The sequence below is a fragment of the Notolepis coatsorum genome (assembly GCF_963971535.1).
Source record: "Notolepis coatsorum genome assembly, chromosome: 6".
In the NCBI taxonomy this organism is placed as follows: domain Eukaryota; kingdom Metazoa; phylum Chordata; class Actinopteri; order Aulopiformes; family Paralepididae; genus Notolepis; species Notolepis coatsorum.
Window position 1 is genome coordinate 74,071,284 of NC_140170.1, and position 25,886 is coordinate 74,097,169.

At 43.5% G+C, this 25,886-nt stretch overlaps 1 protein-coding gene across 3 annotated transcripts in view; it reads right to left on the bottom strand.

Moving 5' to 3' along the window:
- The window catches only part of LOC311230941 (serine/threonine-protein kinase WNK2-like), a 76,444-nt gene extending 51,199 nt beyond the window's left edge, over nt 1-25,245 (bottom strand). For 2 of the 3 annotated variants that reach the window (XM_084317394.1, XM_084317393.1), the window contains exons 1-9: nt 25,120-25,245; nt 14,933-15,105; nt 12,357-12,577; nt 11,806-11,963; nt 8,394-8,482; nt 7,060-7,279; nt 2,611-2,881; nt 1,494-1,750; nt 230-1,075 (exon numbers count right to left, since the gene is read on the bottom strand). In XM_084317394.1, the coding sequence (XP_084173520.1) occupies nt 230-1,075; nt 1,494-1,750; nt 2,611-2,881; nt 7,060-7,279; nt 8,394-8,482; nt 11,806-11,963; nt 12,357-12,577; nt 14,933-15,054 (2,184 nt within the window). In that variant the 5' untranslated portion in view covers nt 15,055-15,105; nt 25,120-25,245. The remainder of the gene's footprint in view (nt 1-229; nt 1,076-1,493; nt 1,751-2,610; nt 2,882-7,059; nt 7,280-8,393; nt 8,483-11,805; nt 11,964-12,356; nt 12,578-14,932; nt 15,106-25,119) is intronic. The other variant, XM_084317395.1, reaches the window with a different exon arrangement.
- Nucleotides 25,246-25,886: the final 641 nt, after the last annotated feature.

Genomic DNA, 25,886 nt, shown 5'->3' on the forward strand with positions numbered 1-25,886 from the left:
TACAGTATAAGTGCCATAAAATTCAGACAATTTCTAATTGTGCGATTGACAGCTAGCCGACACTAATTGAATTGTCCAGATCCGTTAAACTCCGCCCATCCAGGTGCATCCAAGTAGTTAAAAAACAAAACATCAGGAATTATTTGCGAAGTACTATTTGACCCCAGGTCTGTTGCAGATCCAGTAGGCTGCTGCTATGGCTGGCCATAAGCCTCCTTCTCTAACCTACCGTGGGACCCGGTCTGCCCCCGCTGTCAGGTGGTGATAGCACCAGCTGGTTCCTGTCCAGATTCGGGCTAAAGAAGACGGGCACCTCCAGGCTGTGACCCTGGCCAGTAGGCCCGGCAGCCCTCACCTCTCCACGGCCGTGTGCACCAGGACAGTCGTTCGACCCCCATTCTGAGACCGCGGGGGAGCGGGTCTTGCGGCCGACGATGTGGTGGAGACACTGGTCGAGAAGAGTGAGGTGTCTGTTCTCGTACGAGCCCCGGGGGGACAGGGCTAGCGGGGAGGGCGGGGCCAGGCACGAGGGCGACGTCGCCGGGGAAGGAGCGGCCGAAGAAAAGAGAGAGGGCGGGGCCAAGAGGGAGGACGAGGAAACCGGCCTGGCCGAAGACAGGAGAGGAGACACTGGGCACGGCGGCTTACAGACTGCAGCGCGTTGGGGGGATGAGGGGAGAGGGGGCATGTGTTGGTGTCCCAGGGAGCCCCCGGCCTCCGTTCTGTCCCCCAGGAGGAGCGCCACACAGGCTTTGCAGTGGTGACGGTGGTGCTGGTGGTGGTGCGGGGGCTGCTGGGCGAGCAGGGGCGGACGCTGTAACGGCAGGGAAAGGAGAGCGGGGCGACGGGAAAGCTGGTGACGGTGACACGGCTGTGGCGAGCGAGGAGACGGTGACGTGGCGGGACCCCCAGGTGAGCCTTGTCCCCCGGAGAGCCGGCAAGTGGGACCCGGTGTCTTACTGGGAGAGTGCGTCCTACAACAACATAACATCTCAAGCGAGGAGGCGCAGCCGTGCCTAAGAGGCGCCGCTCCCCCAGGGGTGAGAGGACTCTCAAAGGGCTCACTGGAGTGGCACTGCTCAGGTGCCGTTTTGTCGAGAGAAAACACATTTATTTTGTTATTTCAAAGGATTCCTGGTGTAAAACATTTAAAAGAGAAAAGTGAGAGAGGTGAGAGAAGGTTCGACTGGGAGAGTAGCTCTTGCGTACGAATAAATAAATGATGATGATGATGATGACAACCACATTGCCATGTTTGGTGGCCAATTTGAGCTACAGGAGCTGATTGGTTGGGGTAGTACAGATACAGTAGCTATGCTAGGACTAGGACCAACGTCCCCCAAACGTTCACCTGTGGCTCACAGAGAGGCAACTGTGGTCAACATAGGAAATGGAAAATTAATGCATGTCGGGTGACTCATCTCCCAAGCTACTCGCAGTGTGAACACATCAGCTAGTAAATAACAAGAGAAATAATCCAGTTGTGAACTCACGGTTTTAGCCAGATAAGACGCCGGGTGTACAGGTGCTGCAGGTTGCTGGTAGGCCCCCTGGTGGAGCTGACCGGCAGGCTGCTGGTAGGCCCCCTGGTGGAGCTGTGTGGCCCCCTGGTGCAGCTGAGGCCCGGGCTGCGCAGGGGGGCTGTAGACCATCTGAGCCGTGGAGATGGGCTCTGGGAGAGACTGGTAGGGAGCATTCTGTTGGCTGCTGAGATCATCTAATAACATGGTGCAGCCCATGCCGCTGTCGGCTGTAATGACAGGGAACAGGAGGAAAACATTATGTCTAAACCAGACACCATGTACAGAGGAGAGGTAAGGAGAGGAGGAGAGGAGACAGACAGACAGACAGACAGACAGACAGACAGACAGACAGACAGACAGACAGACACAGACAGACAGACAGACAGACAGACAGACAACAGACAGACAGACAGACAGACAGACAGACAGACACAGACAGACAGACAGACAGACAGACAGACAGACAGACAGACAGACAGACAGATAGATAGATAGATAGATAGATAGATAGATAGATAGATAGATAGATAGATAGATAGATAGATTGCCTCATTACAATTCAAAGGCTGGTGGATGATGACTCAGAGCTGACACAGGTATTATTCACAACCTGCAGTAGTCTCTCTCTCTCTCTCTCTCTCTCTCTCTCTCTCTCTCTCTCTCTCTCTCTCTCTCTCTCTCTCTCTCTCTCCTCTCAACAACAACCAAAATACCCCCCCCCCACACACACACACACACACACACACACACACACACACACACACACACACACACACCACACACTGATGTGTTGTAATGTCCTTCCTGGTCATAATGTCAGGGTGGGTTCTATCATCTGGATTATTTATTAGGTATATTACTGTCACAAGGTGACCAATCAGTTTTCACAATGCGTGACGCATTTCTGTGCATGTGTGTGTACGTGTGTGTCTGTGTGTGTATGTGAGTGCGCATGTGTATGTGTATGTGTGTGTGTGTGTGTGTGTGTGTGTGTGTGTGTGTGTGTGTGTGTGTATGCGTGCGTGCGTGCGTGCATGCGTGCGTGTGTGCGTGCGTGCGTGCGTGCGTGCGTGTGTGTGTGTCTCACATGTGGTGGAGGTGAGGGTGGTGGTGACAGGTACGGTACAGAGTAGGGTGTGCTGGTCGACCTCTGGCTCTTCAGAGTCTGCGGTGCCCGGTATGGTTCCCTGGGGGACGCCGGGCACCTGAAGCAGGCTCTGCTGGGTCTTCTTCACAGCTGCCTCCTCGCCTCCCGACGGGACCCTCCGCTCCCTCCTCCATTTAATGAGAGCCACGCGGTCCCGGATCGACTTCCCCACGACCTTCACATCGCTGTCCAGGAAGAACCCAGAGTCCACCTACAGTACACGACACAAGGACAGACAGAGAATAACTAGAGTACAACTGTAAACACCGCCCTGCAGAAGCTAACCACAGTAACTAAACCATTTTTCAAAGTTGAGTTATAAGTGAAATTTTACTTCTCAATATCTGTTTTATCTTGTGACAACTGTAGCACTCAACACTAACATTGTTACTCAGCTGATAGAGTTGTGCCCTTCCTGATGACTTGTCGTACAGAACTTGTAAGTCGCTTTGGATAAAAGCGTCAGCTAAATGACTAAATGTAAATGTAAAAATTTAATGTTTCAGAGTTCAATCTTGCTCTAACTACTTGCAGTAACTACAAAAATCAATGGATAGTCAAGAACTTTAAAGCCATTTTTCTCAGTTCCACTGTTTGCGTAGTCACTGTGGTTAGCTTCTGCAGGGCAGTATAGAAATGTAGCATTTTTATGGTAAATCCACAGGAATACTATAGTACTTTGGCGTCAGCGTCATCTTATAGGCAAAACTCTGGCTTCCAGAACCGAACCTCACACGCACGTCTTTTGCGGTGGGGGGAGACTCCAAGGTCATTCTGGATGAAAGTTCTGGACGTCATGTGGTTTCATCCAGACTGTCCCTGGAGACGGCCAAAAAACTGTTTTTGTTCCCAAAACGTCACCGTTGCTTACAAACTGTGAAAGGTTCTATGGTGAAATACTGTGGTGCATCAGTGCATCACTATAGTATTTCTGTGGTAAATGTATAGTGTCTATGAAAAAAAGACAGGAATAATGTCAATGACTACAGTATGTATGTGGTAAATGTAGTGTATATGAAGAAATCACAGGAATAATGTAAATTACTACAGTAGGCCTATGTATGTGGTAAATATCTACAGTGTGAAGAAAAAGGAATACTATAGGTTTTAGCTCATTTTCCTATAGGGATGTTCACAGGGGACTAGATATGAACTAAGTCAACGAACAAGCAATTTAAAAAGACATCATTGGGTAGATCAATATTCTCTGCAGTTCGGTTCCTGTTCCTCAACCAATGGGAGTATGTCCTTTCCTGGACCGATAGATCTTTTAGACAGAAGACGAGTTGATTGGTTGCTAGTGCTACTGCGTTGGCCAAGACAATCCGTCACCAACGCATATTGATTGAACCATGGCTACGTTACTGGAGATCTAATTACTGCAGCTCCCAGAGGAAGTTTCCCAATGTAGAAAGTGCTGTTTACAATGATACCAGTGAGGGTTCTGGAACATATTACCAGCCAACATAGTCTCATCAGAAAACATAAATAAAGGGGGCGGCTAAGTGGCGCAGTGGGCAAGGCGCTCGCCACTAACGCAGGATATGCTGGTATCGAGCCCAGCTCTCGGCGTTGCTACCGGCTTGGCTGGTCGTTCATACTAATACAATTGGCAGTATTAGAGGGCGGGAAAGTCGGTGGGTGGGGATTGGACGTTGTGGACAGCGACTCCTACAGGTCGGTTGATGCGCCTGTACAGCAGAATCAGGAAGTATCGGGGGCAGCGTGAGCCTCCCACGTGTTACTCCTCGCCACTGAGAGATCGCGCTGTACAGGTGAAAAGATGCGACAGCTGCCTCCTCGTGTACCGGAGGGGACACGTGATGCAAGGCTTGGTCCTCACTGCAGCCGACCAGTGGGAGGCATAGTCTAGCAACGTTCGAGACAGGGGAGGGGAGAATTGAAGGGAGAATTGGCGAGGCGAAATTGGGATGGGAGAAAAATAGAAAATAAGGAGAAAAAGTGGATACAAATAAAATAAAAAGTAGCAACCACAGGAAAAAGGTACATCATGTATGCTATGTTATATTATGAATAAGTCATATATTTACATTTTGTATCGAGTCAGCCGAACAATGTTTGTGGTGGGGGGTGAATGCACTCACTACTAGACCAAGACACCCACCCTGATACTAACAGCAATACTATGATTTTTGTTTGTGATCAAATTTTTTTTTATAGATTATACAAAATAGCAGCAATACTATGATGATAGAAAGTTAGGGTTAAAGTTATGGTTAAGGTTATGGTTAAGGTTATGTTTAAGGTTATGTTTAAGGTTATGGTTAGTTTAAGGTAACAGTGTGGTTAAGGTTAGGGTTAGGGCTAAGGTTGTTAGTCTAAGGTAACAGTGTGGTTAAGGTTAGGGTTAGGGTTAGTTTAAGGTAACAGTGTGGTTAAGGTTAGGGTTAGGGCTAAGGTTGTTAGTCTAAGGTAACAGTGTGGTTAAGGTTAGGGTTAGGGTTAGGGTTGGGGTTGGGGCGAGGCGATCAGAGAAGTGTGTCTCGGTCTTGAGCAGCATGATCTCGCTTAAAACACTAACTTTCTATCTTAAAATCTATGTTAAAACGAACCATCATCATAGTCTTCACTCCTGAATCCTGATTGCGCTGTTTTTCTTTGGACTTTCAACGATACAAACCATAATATATACAACATGTAAATATATTACTTATGGCTATAACATAACATACATTATGTAAATTATTCCTGTGGTTGATACATACTTTATTTACATATTTTAAGCGAGATCGGGGCTGTACCAGCTGTACAATAGGAATCGGCTAACGGGAGTTTTTTTGTGGGACATGCAGTGGAGTCTGTGGCCAGTGCAGCAAAAGCCAAGGTCAATAGAGGGAGGTCGCCGAGCAGAATGTCTGACAGCCACCGCCCGGTCGCGAGGACAGAGCAGCCTTTCATTAGCTCCACCACCATATGGCCTAAAATCACATCAAAAGGCTGAATTTATTTCATGATTCATAACCTAGCAATGTGAAACCACAGGCTCAAAATAGAGAGATGCACTGCTCACAGATGTATCATGCAGTTGGGGGGGTGGGGGATTTGTTTACATTGCTTTCTGTAATAAGTTTATAAAACATATGTGTCATTCTTAAAATTATATTATGCCTAGAGGATACTTCTTGGAATAATAAATATGTAAATATAATTGCGGTCCCTGCCTTTGAGGTAGCTGTCTAGTTTCCAGGGACCCAATTTTCCCCTGAGGGCGGTTTGTTGATTCAGTTGTGAAAATATACCATCACTTTTTTTTTTTTTTTACTTCAATGAGATTCAAATGTCTGTGCCAAAACTGCATAGTTCGCAAGGTTTGTTATGTCACAGTTCATAACATCTGTCATGTGTTTGAATAACGAGCCCTATGACCGCAAATTACATGAAGATTATCCAATAGTAGCAATATTATTATCTTCTTGTTTACTATGGGTGAAGCTCAGCAGAGAGGCCCCATTATCATATTATCATGATAACTGAGCTACAGTATAATAATATTATGATTATTCTATTTTGTGTAAAGGTATTTTCAAGTAAGAGTAGGTTCAAGTATTGTAGTTCTACACTGAAATGTTACGAAAATAATATTTATTCTCACCGCATATATATATATACTGTTGGACTGTGGTAATCCATGTACGAATAAATAAATTATGATGATGATGATGATGATGATGATGATGATGATAATGATGATGATGATCTATCCACACCTGTCTGTATTTACCTGCACATAACTCCTTTTACATATCTATATCTGTACATATATACTCTTACTAGTTATGCTGCTGGCCAGTATGACTACTACCATACTACCATCTGTACACCTGTATCACTGTACATATTAATATTATACTACAACTCTGTACATACCTCTGATTAGCACTACACTCAGTAGCACTAATTTATATATTTTATACCCAGTTTAATCACCTGTACATTGTATATTGCTGTTGCACTTTACTGCTACATTTGCACTCTGGCTGGATGCCAAACCTCTTTTTGTTGTAGTGTACTTGTGCTGTATAATGACAATACATTTTAATCTCATCTAATTTAATCAAATCTAAAAATATGTTACGATTCATCATACAATCTAAAAAGCTGAAATAATATCCAATAGGGCAAGAAAATGTAAAGATGTGTTCTAAATATAAAAATTTAACACTAAATTAAATTCACTTTCAAGTAGTCTTTCGAATACCTTTACCCCCCTTTCCATTCTCAATAATCATCCAACATAAAACCATTAAAGTCTTTTGTAAAAACCTTCCAAGAGGTACTATGAAAAACATCACGGTACGGCGTCGACACAACGATCCATCAGCGTCGGAGAGAAAGCTTTTATACACGTTTTCCCAAACGCCCGCTTACCATCTCTTGGGCCACAACCTCTGGCTCCTCCTCCTCCAGGTCAAAGGTGAACTCGATGGCTCCGCTGTCCTTGTACTTCCCCTTCAGCTTCTTGGGATCCTCCACCCACAGCTTCAGGGCTATCGACGATTTCTCCCCATCGTCCTCCTCGGCCAGCTCCACCCTCACGCCGGTGTCCTCCGCGAAGAAGGCGTGGTTCAGGAGGTCCTTGATGGAGTATCTGAGGGTGGGGGGGCGACACACACATGAACACACACACACACACCTACAGCTACCATGCTGTACAAAGGTCAGTGTGTCACCAAGAATTAATGACACACGACACACAGAAACATCAACAGCAGCAGAGACAAATACAGGCGCCAACGTCATACCGTAGTGACAAGAAACAGAGCGACCTCCTCCTTTAGAAACAGATTGATACTAGATACACAGGGGTCTCCCACCCGCAAGCGTGTGTTGCTGCTAAGAGTTAGTGGACTAAGAGTTGTAGGACTTTTTTTAGACTAATCGGTCCGTTGATTTGATCGATGATTCTGTGAATTTGGCAGAAATACCTCAAGTTAGTGATGGCATGGCCCCTAATGGAGACAACTGTGCTGTTGACTGTTGACAACACTGTTGACAATTTGGACACACACTTGCATAGTCGTCTCTACGCTGCCATCTTTGTTTTGTGGAGCATACGCTGAACCGGATCTCACCGTAGGTCTTTACCGCACTCCTTCCTTACAGCGGTGGCACTCGAAAGGCACCAGTTGATTGGCAGGAGGGAGAATTACGTCGCTGCAGATGCTAGCATTTAGCTGACAATGGAGACGGTAAAGCAAGGTAAAGCACTAAAGATGTCAAAGTTTTGGCATTTTTTTGGAATAACGAAGGAATTGTACAGCTTCAAGGTGCCCTTCGAGGGCTGCTGCTGCAAGGAAAGAGCACAGGAAAGACTTTCATTGTGACATCTTTGCAAGCATCCATTTTCCAAATTGTCAATAGTTGTTGTCTCCATTAGGGGCTAGGGCTGGAACATATGGGAAAAAATCAATGTAACAGTAATCATGGACTTTCCAGGACTTTTTTCAAGAGATCAGGACTTTTCTCAATATATAATGAAACCAAAACTGCAATTTTCAAACGATATTCCCTCAAATCAATGGTGTACTTGTTATTACAGCACAGCATCGTGTATCACAATATCTCGATTTCATCACGATGCGATCCCATTGAGAAAAAAAAAGATAAACATGTTGAATCATCGCCCCCGGCCCCGCCTGGACTGTGCGTCGCTAACCGCCGCCCTGCAGACAAGGTCAAACGGTCTGGTGGTCCACACTCACCTCTCCTCCCATCGGTGACAGATGCACTCCCCAATGATCTCCTTAATCTCTGGGTCGCTGACTTTACTGTAGCTGGCAGGTTTGATCCCCTGGAGGCGAATGGGGGGGGGGGGGGGGGGCAGGGGGGGGCAAGGTAACACACAAACATTGTCATCATGTCACACGTCTCCCCATTGACGCACACAGACAGACAGAGCAGCAACACTCAGGCTTGTGGCCAATGCATTCCTTGTGACAGACACCAGATGGATTGAGTGGGTGTTTGTGTGCGTGTGTGTGTGTGCGTGTGTGTGTGTGTGTGTGTGTGTGTGTGTGTGTGTGTGTGTGTGTGTGTGTGTGTGTGTGTGTGTGTGTGTGTGTGTGTGTGTGTGTGTGTGTGTGTGTGTGTGTGTGTGTGTGTGTGTGTGTGTCCCAGACATCTCTACTGCTGTGGAGACAGATAAATCACTACTCAACATGGGAGTCTCTGAGACAAATGCCTCAATTGAGAAGAGTTATGTTGTCTGTCATGCAAACTATGCACACTAATGGGGGAAATGTTGCTTACTTTGTTGAAAAGTATCAAATGTTATGTAATACACGTTGTCTTCAGTGTCGTTAGTTAACGTCCAAGTTTAGTTACATTTTGCCGTAGTTGGGTGGTCGTTTAATTAAATACATAAAAATATAGTTTTAATGCTTTTTTTTTTAATCAGTAATTACATAGTTAAGATAGTTAATTACTACATTCCCCCCAAAATATTAGCATTTTCGTATTCAACCTTGACAACTGCACCCTGTCCCCTAAAACATAACCCTCGTGCCTAAGGGCTCTTTTTTCCCGCCGCATTGTCCAATTAGATGTGTGTAACTGAGGGGTTACAAAACCCTGACTGTATTAAAGATTGTGATAGATTAAACCACTGCTAGTTATGTACTTTAATTACTGGCCAGACAGTACATCAAATATAGATGGTGAACACCCACAAGAACACGGCATTGACACAGAAATACTATTGGAGGGTAATTTATTATTATTAGGCAACGTTAGGTTACAGAATGAGAATTAGGGTCGCGCTTGTATGGCGAAGAATATACGTAAAGTCAGTCAAGAGCATAAGTCACTAAGAATAGCAGGAATCCTACGATGGGTCTAAGCTGACGTTACCTGTTGTATAGTAGCAATTATATAGGGCAACACCGGTACCGACTGGAGACAATGGGTTCCCTCCGGGGGTGTAAGGCCTGGAGGGTAGAGGAATGTTCGGATACTCAGTCTGATTCAATGAGGAATAAAGAGACTCCAGATACAGGAGTCGGTTCTTGTAAACTCCCTTGATCAGCAGCAAAAGCAATAGTTGTAATCCAAATGCCCGACAGCATTAATGACAGCTAGCCAGCCCCGTCCACGAGGCAGGCCCGAGTTGTAATCCTCACGAGGTTGAATCCCAAACGATAGTGGAAATCAATGATACTCTTCTCCGGTGGTCACGTTCCAAATCAATATAATGGTTAGCCGATGACCACCGTACCCCAAGTATGTTTGTGTGCGTGTGTGTGTGTGTGCGTGTGTGTGTGTGCGTGTGTGTGTGTGTGTGTGTGTGTGTGTGTGTGTGTGTGTGTGTGTGTGTGTGTGTGTGTGTGTGTGTGTCCCAGACATCTCTACTGCTGTGGAGACAGATAAATCACTACTCAACATGGGAGTCTCTGAGACAAATGCCTCAATTGAGAAGAGTTATGTTGTCTGTCATGCAAACTATGCACACTAATGGGGGAAATGTTGCTTACTTTGTTGAAAAGTATCAAATGTTATGTAATACACGTTGTCTTCAGTGTCGTTAGTTAACGTCCAAGTTTAGTTACATTTTTCCGTAGTTGGGTGGTCGTTTAATTAAATACATAAAAATATAGTTTTAATGCTTTTTTTTTTTAATCAGTAATTACTTTGGGTCATAAAGTAATTACATAGTTAAGATAGTTAATTACTACATTCCCCCCAAAATATTAGCATTTTCGTATTCAACCTTGACAACTGCACCCTGTCCCCTAAAACATAACCCTCGTGCCTAAGGGCTCTTTTTTCCCGCCGCATTGTCCAATTAGATGTGAATGAGACCTACATTACATTTACATTTAGTCATTTAGCTGATGCTTTTATCCAGAGCGACTTACAAGTTCTGTACAACAAGTCAGCAGGAAGGGTACAACTCTGGCAGCTAAGGGTCAGTAAGATTGTTCGTCAAACAGTGTTGAACTTGAGTGCTACAGACTTGAGTGCATAGTAGTATAGACATGTTAGCATAGTAGGTAGTAATATAGACAAGGTAGATTCCTCAGTAGCAGAGTGCATAATAGTAAAAGACAGTGCAAATTAGTTTTACATTTTAAATTTAAAAATATTTGTGTGTTTTTAGTTGACAATGGAGAATTGGGTGGGTTTCGGCTGTCCTGACGGTGGTGGGAAGGTCATTCCACCATTGTGGAACAAGGACCGAGAATAGCCGGCTTCTCTTTGATGACCCACCCGGAGCTCTAATAGGAGTGGGTCTGAGGCGGCCAGAAGATGCAGAGCGGAGGGGTCTTGAGGGTGTGTAGTTAGAGACCCTTGACCAGAAATAGGCAGGAGCTGTTCTCTTCGCTGCGCGGTATGCCAGGTCAAGGACCTCAAAGTGGATTTGTGCAGCGATGAGAAGCCAGTGCAGCTCTCTAATAAGTGGGGTAACATGGGCTGACCTTGGGAACCTAACTCAGGACATAACTGAGGTTTGCCTGCTGATCAGAAAAATCAAACACACCCACACTTTACCCTATGTCAGTATAGTTGTTGCTCCATGCACCTACATGACATTCCATTCAGACTCAGATGGTACATACGACTTACTACCATAGTGTCTTTATACCTGTATCACTGTACATATTAATACTACAACTCTGTACATACATCTGATTAGCACTATACTCAGTAGTACTAATTTAGATATTTTATACCCAGTTTAATCACGTTTACATTGTATATTACAAATGTATTGTCATTATACAGCACAAGTACAGTACATTGTTGTACTGTAGTACTTGTGCTGTATACTGACAATACATTTTAGTCTAATCTAATCTAATCTAATGTGATCGAATCAAATCGAATCTGATCTAATCTAATGTAATCTAATATAATAGAACTAATTTTCCATAATGTTGTTCGGATGTAGCTCAGCTACTAAGTAGTGTGTAGTGTGACAAAGTAGTTCAGATTTAGTATGGTAGCTAGTAGCTTGTTTAAACTACAGTTTTAGAGTAGTTTCCCCCAAAACTGGTGATCCTATAAGAATAGATACTGTATTTTCTTCAGGACTTTATATCATTCTAGCACTGTCATTAGCATTATTAAGTAATAAATAGCAATGTAATGAGTTGGGAGCATTGAAACTGGACTCACGCTGGTGACCTTGCGGTAGATCTGAGCAGCGTTCTGGCACTCTGAGTAAGGGTATTCGGAGGTGGCCATCTCTAACATGCACATCCCAAAGGCATAGACGTCCACGGCCTCGTCGTAGTGCTCCTCATACATCTCCGGAGCCATGAACTCTGGGGTACCTGGCGGGACGAAGTGAGGAAGAGAGTAAACCATCAGAGAAAAGTGAAAGAAAAACATTAACATTGTTTTATTTAGGAGTTGGCACAATGTGATGTTCGCTAGCATAGGCTAACTCTCAGATGAAGGAGGTCCTTCACACTAGGAACCCCTGAATCAAGCCTTTGGACGGACAATAAATCTCTGAATATATAAGTTCATAATGTTTACTTCCTATTAAATGACCGCACAGTGAACCAGAACTAAGGAAGATAGTAGTAGCCTTTCAACCAAGTCTATCCCTGAAGACTCTCTGAGAAAACCCTTCCAAACTGTGACCATTCATCTAAAGTAGGGCTACCTAGTGTCAGAGCACGAAAGCAAACTCATCTGACAGCTAACCGATGTGGACTGACCGATGACACTTTTGGCGAAGGAGGACCTCTTCAGCGTTGCCAGGCCCAGGTCGCCTATCTTCACCGACCCCGTGGGGCCCGTGATGAAGATGTTGTCGCACTTGAGGTCTCGGTGGATGATGGGAGGGGTCCTGGTGTGCAGGAAGTGAAGGCCTTTGAGGATCTGTCGACACCAGCTCCGGAGAACCTTGGGCTTCATCACCTTGAAGCGCTTCAGATACCTGTGGGACAAGTTGGATTTTTGGACAAGTTGGGAAATTAGGATTCTCCAGAGAGAGACAAGAAGATAGATACCAGTTTCCTCTCTGTGCGTTCAGTAGAAAGCTATCTGGCTGCACGTTAGCCTACTGTAGCTTAGCACAATGAATGGAAGCAGACAGTGCCGGTTAGCCTAGGCATTGTCCAACTAATGCCTCTCCCGAAGGCTAACCAGCACTGTCCGCTTCCATTCATTGTGCTAAGCTAGGCTAACATGCAGCCAGATATCTTTCTACTGAAAGCACAGAGAGGAAACTGGTATCTATCTTCTTGTCTCTCTCTGGGGAAGACGGTAAGCAAATTTCCCAAAATGTTGGCGTGTTCCTTTAACAAAGACAGTATTCAGTGGTTTTCTGACAGGGTGACATTTCCAGGGCTCTTGCCTTCTCGTTAATACGATGCATTTTTTCTTTTTGTTAATAGTTATTAGAACATTTCTTCCTCCAATAATCGTCTGTTTAGTTTATCCTTGAAGTGACCTGTTCATTTTCATTATTATTATCTGGGGGGGAAAAAGGTGTATTCCTGAGGCATTTACCCTTTCAGGTGTCTGATATTGCACATACTGTACAATAGAATTCCAAGACGTTCAAGAATTCAGAATAAACGCTCCAAAATGAAAAAGACAATTACCTTTATAGTGTCCTGGCTGGAAATAACTGTCATTAAACATTTTCCAGATGTCTCTCTCTCTCTCTCTCTCTCTCTCTCTCTCTCTCTCTCTCTCTCTCTCTCTCTCTCTCTCTCTCTCTCTCTCTCTCTAGCCACAAAAAGCATATTTAAGTCTTTCATCCCACATACCATTACCCTGATGCATTCTTAGCTTTTCATTTTAACTATAGTACTGGTTAGATTCCTGAAGCTCTGTCTGTGTTTGTTTGTTGTTGTTGTTTTTCTTTTGTGTATGTATTGGGCTATCTTTCTTTGTATATCGCAAAATAAATGTTTGTATCCGAAAATTTGCCCAAAGTAGTGTACTGTACGCGTGAATACTTTCGGCAACCAACATGTCCTTCCGCGTTGCTCTGATTGGCCAGCGATCGGCCAGCCCTCTACGCTCGTTTTCCCCCTACGCCGGTAACGCGCGCATGCGCATTTTCTTTTTGACGGCACTCACACGCCAAGCGAAATGTAATGTTATGTTCGAATCCGTAGAATACATATTTATCAAAACAACTACCAGATTCACTCATAACGTTATTTCGCGTGACAACACAGCCCAGCTGTCAGAAACTGTACATTGTAACGTTATATAATGTTATTTCGCGTTTTATTCATAACGTTATTTCACGTGACAACACAGCCCAGCTGTCAGAAACTGTACATTGAGGGGGTTTGAATCACTGTTTACACTCCCCACTTACTGTACCATGTTCTACATATAGAACCTCATCTCATGCACCGGTTTGAATCAAAGCCCTATCGAAAGTACTCAAGCTCTACTGTCTTTAATTATAAATGTTTACACTCCCCACTTACTGTACCATGTTCTACATATAGGCGTTGGAGTATATAGTATATAGCGCGGCGTATATTGATGCAGGTAGGTATTATCTGATGCAGCTAGGTATTATCATGCTATACCCGCTTATTATTATTATTAACCAGCGTTGCTAATATGGCGTGTTCTGTGATGCCCATTTATTATTATTAACCAGGGGGATTATCGCGTCGCATATTAACCTGGGGGAGCCTCATGCGCATGCGCGGCGTAGCATGTAAACGAGCACCTGGGGGGAGCCTCATGCGCATGGGCGGCGTAGGGAACGAGCGTAGAGCGCTGGTATTCACGAAGGAGAGCGCTGGCCAACGTTGGCCAATCAGAGCAACGTGGAAGGACATGTTGGTTGCCGAAAGTATTCACGCGTACAGTACACTAACTTTGTCATATTATCGCATATTATTATAAGATGCGATTTAATAAACCCCCAATATTTCTACCTGAAGATTGGGTGAATCACATTGCACACACATCCACATGCACACACTCACTTTAAACATTCACCTTTAACATTCACTTTAGACACTTTAAATACACTACATCATATTTTATCTATTTATTACTAAAAGATTTGCACTACATCTCTACCTCATTTTGAACTTGAAACTTGAAACATGTCAGCCAATAGGACGGACCTGATGAATCTAATTCAATTGGTCCGAGACAGTGGCGGACATTTGAAACGGTATGGTCACAACAGTGAAGCGGGGAAGATGTTTTTGACATTTGATCAGTTTAGTTTGATCGGCGCTCATGTCTTCAGGGTCCCGGAGGTCATCAGCTCCGTCACCTGACCTCTGACCTCTAACACACTCACGTCTTCAGGGTCCCTGAGGTCATCAGCTCCGTCACCAGGACGATGCATTTCTTCCCTTTCACAGGCGACTCCCAGAAGTCGTAGAAGCGCACGATGTTCGGGTGCTGGAGCGCCTTCAGCATCTCTGCCTCCTCTTTGAACCTCTGTCTCTCCGCTCTGGACAGCTTCCGGTCCTGACGGAGATGGAGAGAGAAAGGAAGAGGTATTATCAAGATGAAGAGAGAGAAGAGGTAAGGAGAACACGAAGATGGATACCAACATCCACCTCAACCGGTTACCTCAGAGCCTTGTCAGTGGACACGTACTTCAGCAGCAGGGCTGGGTTGAAAAAAATGTATTTCCCGATTCTAAACCGATCTTCATTTGAATGAGAGATTATCGATTCATAATCGGCGAGATCGAAATTATTATTAAACATTTTTATAAAAAAATGCTCCCATCCCCCAATCTAGTCGTTATGCCAATTCCCTTCTGGTCGTCTCATGTCCACATCTCGCGCAACGTGTTTGAATCTAAAAACATCGATCAAGTGAAAGCATCACTCAAGTCACCGCCAGGTGCAAAGGCAGATGTCTGGTTGCATTTTGGATTTCAAAAACATGACGACAGAGAAGAGCTGGACAAAAGCAAAGCCATATATATGTAAACTGTGCAATGTGGAGGTGAAATATTGTGGAAATACAACAAATCTACGAAACCACTTACTGAGACTGCTTGAGAGTCAATTCTTAATGTAAACTAAACATTGATATTTTTTACAATGCAACATGTTAGAGGGTTCCGTGAACCATTTATAGCATTGAATTGAATCGAATAGTTTTGGGAAATCAGTGGCGATACCCAGACCTATTCAGCAGTCAAACATAAAAGGCCCAATCAGTGATTCAAATACAAATGGGCGGCCCCACCACCAAAAGAATGACTCTTGATATGGGGACTAATACTAGACAACTGTAAATATGATGTTTTTGGGTTATTTTACAGTATTCACTGCATTTTGTAGCTGTTTGTGTTGGTAATATTAGTAAACACTGGTGTAATTCAGACCTATATACATAATAATTAGCATATTTACTCTGTAGCTTTGTTATATATATTCCATTTAATCACTTGTTACACTGTTGTTATTCACTTTACTCACTGTTCACTTTACTTTTGCACTCTGCTTAGATGCCAACTTATTTTCATTGTACCGTACTTGTGCTGTGCGATGACAATACATTTTAATCTAAATCTAATCTAATCTATTCTTATTTACAATGGGTTTAGAAAGTTCCAAATTGCGTATTTTCACATCTACAGATCAGAATATTCATTATTGTACACAAAGGTGTATAGTGGTTAAGAAGTATCATTCCTAATTATTGTTTCCTCTCAAGTTGTTGCTCTCAAATAATAAGGTGAGGCAGGATGGCCTAGACTAGAGTTAAAGAGGCCGGCCAGTAACCGAAAGGTAGCTGGTTCGGTCCCCACCACAGGGTGTATTCCAGCTGTGAGTTAGTGACTGAAGGGTGGCTGGTATTATATCTACGTGCCCACCATCTCTGCCTAAGTGCCCTTGAGCAAGGCACTGAACATCAAAACTGCTCCAGGGGCGCCACACTGCTAGTAACCCTGCACTCTGACCTCTGATGAAATGCATGTGTGGGGGACTGTGTGTATGTGTAACTAGGGGGATATGGGGACTGTGTACAGTATGTGTAACTAGGAGGGATATGAGGACTGTATGTATGTGTAACTAGGAGGGATATGAGGACTGTGTGTATGTGTAACTAGGATGGATATGAGGACTGTGTGTACGTGTAACTAGGAGGGATATGAGGACTGTGTGTATGTGTAACTAGGAGGGATATGAGGACTGTGTGCATGTGTAACTAGGAGGGATATGAGGACTGTGTGCATGTGTAACTAGGAGGGATATGAGGACTGTATGTATGTGTAACTAGGAGGGATATGAAAAGTCAAATTTAAATTGCCTTGTGTACATTGACAATAAAGTAAATCTTCATCTTCTTCTTCTAAGGGGGATTGTTATATCAAAAACGTTTTTTTTAAGCCACTCAGGTTCTCCCATGCTGTAGTTCTCCCATGCTGTGGTTCTCCCATCATGCTGAGCTTCAAGCAGCAGAGCTGTGAGAATAGGACAAATCCGTGTTTGGACTGAACACAGCCTTGGTATTTTGAGTGGGTGAAGCATGAGGGTCTAAAAGCATTTACTCTTCTCTTCAACCGCTGTGTATGAAACAGTAAAGCCTGTGATGACCGGCGTCAAGGGTGGTGAGTCGTCATGACCACATTTTCAGGCAGTAGTACATTCAGGCAAAGGATTATGCGCAATGTTCCCAATAATTACAAGCATTCTTATGGTTTTTCTTTTTATGCCCCCTTTTTATGCACCCTTAAAGCCCATTATGTCATCCATGATGATTTTGCCTATTTAACGATTCCCGTCTCTCCGGAAAGCAACATGTCCCATCTCCTGTCCCTTTAAAGGTTGTTCCGCATCACCTAAAGAGAGGTAAAATTCCTCAATGAATCTGCTGTGAGAATTCAGAGATGGTTATGTGTCATATGGGTAGACATTGTCATAGAGGGCATGTTAAACAGAAACAATAAATACAAAACACAGATGCAGAATGAGATTATAGCTCCATCTCCGGCACAACCTTCACCACTGAAGATAATTTATTTCTCTAGGTTGAATCTATTTTCTTTTACCCAAAAAAGACATGACACGTCTTCCTATGCTTTCTTGTTGTTGTTTTAGCTCTATTTATATACTGTATATATATATATATTTTTTTTTATGTATGTACGTATGTAACATGTACCTTAGTTACTATTGCTACCATGTATGTATGTATGTGTTTCATTTCATGTATATGCTAGGGTTTAGTTAGTTGTTCCATATCTTCATTGAGGAATCCATATCTGGATTTTATGGTGGTTTTGTTTTAGTTTTTGTTCTTGGTCCGTTGATGTTTCTTCTTGACTGTGCAGCCCATGGGGGCAATGCCTTGTGATCTCGGGCTATATACATTTATTTGATTTGATACAAATATTGGGGGTACGTGACAGATACATTTCAATCTTAAATAGATTTTGAAGGTGTCATTGCTTTTACCTGTCTATTTTGTGTTAACATTTGTGCAGAATCATCCAAACAATCAATCAATCAATCAATCAATTAAAAGGAACCGGTATTTTGCGTTATTTGGGGTCTGAAAGTCCCACCCAACCAGAATAGTTTTTATCCACAACTGATAGTGTATACAGAATCCAAGAGTGGGATTTTAAACGGTCCACCTCCTGGGTGCACAGCCTCTGGGTGAGCGAGTTCACGCAGGATCAATATTTTGGCCCTCGCCGTCTTCCCTGAGCTGTTGTATAAATAGTAGAACAGCTGACAGTAAAGATCCTTCACACCTCTGCCTCTTTATCTCTCTGTCCACCGTGGCAGAAACCATGACTCTGACACCACAGAAAGCCCAGTGATGTCGTGTGAGAATAAACTCAACCTCCGGTCGACGGTCAAGGTAACCACACTAATCGTCAACAATCAAAACAGGGCTGAAACAACTATTTTGATCACCGATTAATCTGTCTATTATTACTTCTATTAAATAGTAAATGGTGCATTTACAGTATATATAGCGGTTTTATCCAAAGCGCTTTCACTCACACACTCACACACCGATGGCGGAAGCGACCATGCAAGGTGCCAATCTGCTCATTGGGAGCAATTAGGGGTTAAGTGTCAAATCAAACTATTTGCAAATTAACAGTTAAAACAAAAGCAAACTATAAACTGCTCTACACCAAGAGTGCACAAAATATTTTTTTTTTTTATAAAGTGCACATAGCAGGTGTTTTGTTGTTCTCAAAACAAAAACCTGTTCAAGGCTAAAAGGTACTGAATCGTTTGAATGATAATAAAGAAAAACATAAAACACAAACTAAGTGTTAACAGGCATTGCTTTGCAGTGAAGGGCTTCAACAGGCTATGGAGGTGCATCCTAACACAGACCCTTGACATGTTCCAAATGTCTTTATAATTGATTAGTTGTTGATTAGCTGTTTAGTTGTTGCAGCCCTAATACAAAATAATGGCAATATTTATATTTTTCAAAAATACTATTCCCCCAGAAATACCCTATTTTCATGTTATTTGCATCAATCTGATTGCTACTTACTATAATCTATACTAGAAATTTCAATCAGGACAATTTTTCATCAACTTAAAAAGGTATAGGCAAACTGATATTTTCCACATTAAAAAGAGGGTAAACAGAGTTTAGGAGGATCAACTCTGAGAATGCCACGTAATGCTCCTCTCTTTTCTTGTCTTTCTTCCTTTTCCTTTCTCTCTTTCTCTCTAAAATGCACATTTTAATGGGAACAGGGAGTCTGACTCTGCAAATAGTGTTTGAAATGTCGGTAATCTAATGTCTAATCTAATCTGCTAGCATTGATTAGTAAAGGAAGCTTCCGACTCCTATTCCCTTCTCAGGCCATAGTGACCTATGCAGCGTATACTGTAGCCCACTACGTCTTAGGTTACGGCTAGTATTGCTAAGCAATATTCCCGTCACGAAATACTATATATCACCCTACCTCCCACCTGCCCACACTGTATATTCTAGGCAGCTTTGTAGCCTAATTATTCAGGATCTTATGCTGCAGGGTGATTCAAGGACGCAACAGGAAGGCTGGGCTGAGTGAGGATGCTGTCTTTTTAAATTTGTATTCCTATCGACACAGGGTGTGGCACGTTTTATTTTTTCTTCTGAAATCTCCTTTTGGCTCATAGAAAAGATGGATATTTAGCAGCATTGATGCTTGTATCTAATGGAGAGGTGTTTTCTTGTGTTCCCTTTTTTTCTTTTCATTGGATTGCAGTGCAGCATATGAGACAATGGAGCGATCTCTTCCTTGTTATCCTCAGATGAACCCACCCTCTGCCTCTCTCTCTCTCCCATTCTCTCCTTCCCTCTCTTGCCCACTATCTCTCACTGCAGAAGACTTGCGTCAGCAGGACTCTCTCCCTCTCCCTTTCTCCCTCTCCCTTTCTCCCTCTCCCTCTCCCTTTCTCCCTCTCCCTCTCCCTCTGTCTCTCTCTCTCTCTTTCTCTCTCTCTCTCTCTTTCTCCCTCTCTCTCTCTCTCTCTCTCTCTCTCTCTCTCTCTCTCTCTCTCTCTCTCTCTCTCTCTCTCTCTCTCTCTCTCTCTCTCTCTCTCTCTCCCTCTCTCTCTCTCTCTTCAGACACATCTGCATGGTAATACCACAGGGGGATAGACTCTTATTTAGTATCGGCACTATTATCTCCTTAACGTCAGACAGTATGTAGTGCTGCAGAGCAGAGAAAAGATCTGAAACATTGGGTTTTTGTTTTTTTTTGCTACATCATGCCATATCATTCAATACTATTGAATAGAAAACACTCTCTACAGTAGACCTAATAGGCATTGAGATTATTTATTTAGTGAGCATTAGGGGCTGCCTCCTCTTAGTCGATTAATGGTATTTATTTAGTGAGCATTAGGTGCCGCCTCTTTTTAGTCGATTAATGGGTCGTTTTTTGTCAACCAAGACTTTTTTAGTCAAGTAGTCGTTTTCTAGGCTTTTCTCCGTGCTTAGTGAATTGTTTCCCGAAGAATTATTAATCACATCTCTAGCAAGCACTAGAGGTGGGCAAAACTCACAAAATTACTATTCGATGGTCACTGGGAACTATTCGAATACTAATATAATACTAATACCCTCCATGTTAATGTAGACACCTGAATATGTCTAACAATAATTCAATGTGTCTAACTTTATTTCCTTGCATTCTACAGTGTTCACGGTGACGTTGTGTAACTCTTCCATCGTTTTCCAGAGAAGCAAGAGGTCGCTTGGAGCCGGAGCTCCAGACATTAAGCACGCGGAATATAAACCCAGTCACGAGGCGGGTTAGTAATGGAATATGCGATAGCTTAGCTTCCAGTTAATGCTAAAGAGACATCGTGAACAAAGAAGCAGACGTGCTGCTGCCGAAGAGTGTTGTAGATATTGCACACGTTGCGTTTTAGTTAAAGTATAAGCGACAGGACAGGGAGTCGTCCCGACCCACAGTTTAGCTTCAGTTAGGCCTAGCACCACAGTTTAGCTAGGACTAGCTAAACAGCTAGGCTAGCTGGTCCGTATCCTCTTACATTCATTTGTGCTAAGCTAGGCTAGTTTACAGCCAGATATCTTTCTACTGAACACACAGAGAGGTCTGACTCTTTTTTTTATCCACTTTTTCTCCTCCTATTTTTCTTGTATTTTTCCTCCCATGCATCCCAATTTAGTCGTTATGACAATTCCCCACTCCCCTTCCTGGTCGTTGCGCGCATTTGCCCCCTACTTGCCGGTCTAGGGAGCCCTGAAGTCTATCACATGCTTCCTCTGATCTGGCAGTGAGGACTCGCATTGGGTGAGTGTAACGCGTGGGAGGGCACACTACATCACCCAGATCCCTTCCTCGCTGTGCAGGCGCCCTGACCGACCTGTAGGAGTCGCTGTTTACAACGACCAGATTACCACCCACCGGTAATCTTTGACGCATTTTGCAGTAAGTACATTTCCCATAATGTTGGTGTGTTCCTTTAAAATGTGGACAATGTCTGTGTTAAATGTACCGGTACTACCGGTAGTTACTGCCAAGTGTTTTCCACTGTGACTACTGCAGAAATCTTAGCCTACTACGGTTCAGGTAGGTTCAGCATTAAGGACAACCACTTCCTACATGTTACACGAACAGATTAATCATTTGATTACCACAGGAATACAGAGATTACCGGACTCAATACGTGTCAGCAGCACCTGTGAACTGCCTGTCTCTCTCACCTACAGCTGTCCAGACACTTCAGATCCTCTCCCATGCTCTGTTGTATTTGAATTCAAGGGCACTTGCTGACAATGCTGATTTATTTTGCACATGATCTCACACACGTCCAACAACTCTAAAACAGTTTTGCACACATTAATTTAGTCATTGAGAGTAAATTAGTTTTAATATGGCCACCAGTGATGTCATCGGGGGCATTAAATCCTTGTGTTGTGTTAATTACAGCTCAATGACATGATAAGGTAGCAGTTCCCTATAAGACTAGATATTGCCATGTTTTGATCTACATCACTTCATGGAGCTGTAATTAACACAACACAAGGATTAAATGTCCCCGATGACATCACTGGTGACCATATTCAAACTCATTTCCTCTCAATAACTGGCTAACTAAATGGATGTGTGCAAAACTGTTTTGGGATGTGTGTGAGATTATGTGCAAAATAAATCACCTTGTTTTTTTGTTTTTTTTTGTGAAGTGCCCCTTTAGGAACCTATATGTGCAGAAGGGTGAGAACTACAGTTGCCAAATGGTAAACATATGGTCATTTAACCGGGGAAATCAACATGATAACCATGTTAGATCCTACTATTGGTTGGTTGATTCAAATTAAGTGTTTACTGCAGACCCCACTTGATCTGTGTGATGATGACATACTGTAGAGTACAGTAGATACAGTATTAACCACTAGGCCGAGCTCATGATAAGAAGGAAAAGCTATTACTCCCTCCTACAATAAAACTACAGATATAAGAAACAGACCCATCTACTTAAATCTACCCTATGAAGAGATCCCTTATCCACAACTCTCCCACCGAAAACAAGCTAGCGAGTGTTGGCCCAACAGAACACCACCACACAGTGCAGTGAAGCACTGCCTCCCAGGTATTTGCGTAAAGGGCAAGGCATTAGATCCTTCAGTGAGGCCCTCCTTCAATAATGCCACCCTTCAATATTCGCTCAGCAGCATCAACAAATGAATGGAAGAGGACACGAACCAGCGAACCTAGCTATTGGCCAAAGACACCTCTCCCGGAGCTATAAGCTAGCCTAGTGGTCCCTATCCAGAGTCAGACAAGAAGATAGATACCTATTTCCTCTCTGTGCGTTCAGTAGAAAGCTATCTGGCTGCAAGATAGTCTAGCTTAGCACAAATGAATGGAAGCGGATAAGAACCACTAGCCTAGCTCAAAACTCTGGGAAAGGTGTTTTTGGCCAACAGCTAGGCTAGCTGGTCCGTATCCTCTTCGGCTAGCTTGCAACCGGATAGTTTTGTACTGAACACACAGAGAGGAAATTGGTATCTATCTTCTTGTCTGACTCTGGTGAAGACGGTAAGCTAATTTCCCATAATGTTGGCGTGTTCGTTTGAACTGAGATGCATTTCCATTTCCAATAATGGCCATCATGTCTGCCAACGCACCACCAATCAGCTCAAAACGTCTAATCAGTACTGATTAATTGGTTGATTATAGACCAAAACAGTATATCATCCGTACATTCACAATGCAAATAGAAACTGTATTACTATCAATATCAAATATCGTATTCATATGGAGAAGGGGCAAGACAGAGGTCTCTCTTTAAGTCTAAGGCTGAACCAGTCCAACCCGAACCAGACATAATTAGCTGGTATAAATTGAGAAGGACACTGGTGAATAGGCTACCAGTATGGATAATGTATACACCAGTATGGATTATGTACTGTATGTACCAGTGTCAATTATGTATACACCAGTATGGGTGATATATATACCAGTATGGATTATGTATATACCAGTATAGGTTATGTATATACCAGTATGGATTATGTATATACCAATATGGATTATGTATATACCAGTATAGGTTATGTATATACCAGTATGGATTATGTATATACCAATATGGATTATGTATATACCAGTATGGATTATGTATTACACCTATATGGATTATGTATATACCAGTATGGATTATGTATTACATCTATATGGATTATGTATATACCAGTATAGGTTATGTATATACCAGTATAGGTTATGTATACACCAGTATGGATTATGTATATACCAGTATGGATTATGTATATACCAATATGGATTATGGATACACCAGTATGGATTATGTATACACCAGTATGGATTATGTATACACCAGTATAGGTTATGTATACATCACAACACCAGTATGGATTATGTATAAACCAGTATAAATTATGTAACACCAGTATGTATTATATATACACCAGTATGGAGTATGTATACACCAATATGGATAATATATACACCAGTATGGATTATGTATACACCAGTATGGGCTACGTAAACAGGTACACCAGTATATGTTATGTATACACCAGTAATGTATGGATTATGTACACATCAGTATAGGTTATGTGCCAGTATGGATTATGTATATATGCCAGTATAGGTTATGTATGTACTAGTATGGATTATGTATACACCAGTATAGATTATGTACACACCAGTATAGGTTATGTATACACCAGTATGGATTATGTACACACCAGTATAGGTTATGTATACATCAGTATGGATTATGTACACACCAGTATAGGTTATGTATACACTAGTATGGATTATGTATACACCAATATAGGTTATGTATATACCAGTATAGGTTATGTATATGCCAGTATGGATTATGTTTATATGCATAGGTTATGTACACCAGTATGGATTATGTATACACCAGTATGGATTATATATATGCATACACACCAGTGTGGTACTGTATAAGCATGCCTATGGTTGTCCTCAGATGAGCACATGAGAGCTAGGAAGAATTACCAAGCATAGACTATATAATCAATCCTATTACAACATAACCATGTGTGTGTGTGTGTGTGTGTGTGTGTGTGTGTGTGTGTGTGTGTGTGTGTGTGTGTGTGTGTGTGTGTGTGTGTGTGTGTGTGTGTGTGTGTGTGTGTGTGTGTGTGTGTGTGTGTGTGTGTGTGTGTGTGTGTGTGTGTGTGTGTGTGTGTGTGTGTGTGTGTGTGTGTGTGTGTGTGTGTGTGTGTGTGTGTGTGTGTGTGTGTGTGTGTGTGATAATAAGAACGGCCAGCAGTGTAAGCCTGGCAATCCAAAGGCAAATAGTCAACCAGCCACCTGTCTGTCCATACTGGCCTGTAAAGTATATTACAGATCAGTATAAAACATTCAGACAGCTGATGACTGGTCATATGGAAGGAGTTGAATGGGACGCAGCAGCCCTGTCATTTAGAAAGTGGTGATGTGATGGGCCTGCAGGCTGATTGATTGATGCTGCACTTTGATTTGTGTCTAAGAGCTCTTGAAAATGATAATAAACCCACCTGAAGTTCACACCATGCGACTTCGACCCACGTATCGGTGTCGAGGCCTTTATACACCGTTTTGAAGGACCCCCTGCCGATCTCAATGTCGAACTTGAGAAAGCGGCCGCCAGGTGAGGTGGACACTGCCTTTATACCGGCGTCCTCTTCGTTCTCGTCGCTCCCCGCTTTCCCGGTGACATCCGACGGCGCACCATCTCCCCCGTTCTCGCTCGCGCTCCCGTCCTTCTCCTCGTCGCCATTCGCACTTTCCGCGGAGCTGTCTCCCTGTCCCACCTCACTGTCTTTCTGTTCCACCTCACTGTCTCCCTGTCCCATGTCACTGTCTCCCTGTCCCACTTCACTGTCTCCCTGTTCCACCTCACTGTCTCCCTGTCCCATGTCACTGTCTCCCTGTCCCATGTCACTGTCTCCCTGTCCCACTTCACTGTCTCCCTGTCCCGTCTCACTGTCTCCCTGTCCCACATCACTGTCTCTCTGTCCCGTCTCACTGTCTGCGCTGGAGCTCTCCTCCTGGAGCCCCGCACAGGTCCCGAGGGCCCGCGTCCGAGTTCGGTCCACGATCGTGCGCAGGTGGATGCTGCTGAGCACGGGGCTGGTGTGGACGCACTCCGGCGGGTCCAACATTTGGTCCTCCGTCTCGGAAAACCACAAACTCCGCCGGATGAACCTCTGCCGGACCAGTCCCCGGTAATCGGGGTACGCGCTGGGGTCATTCGCGCCTCGCAGGGATGCATTATTCTCTATGTCAATGTTGTGGTGATCTG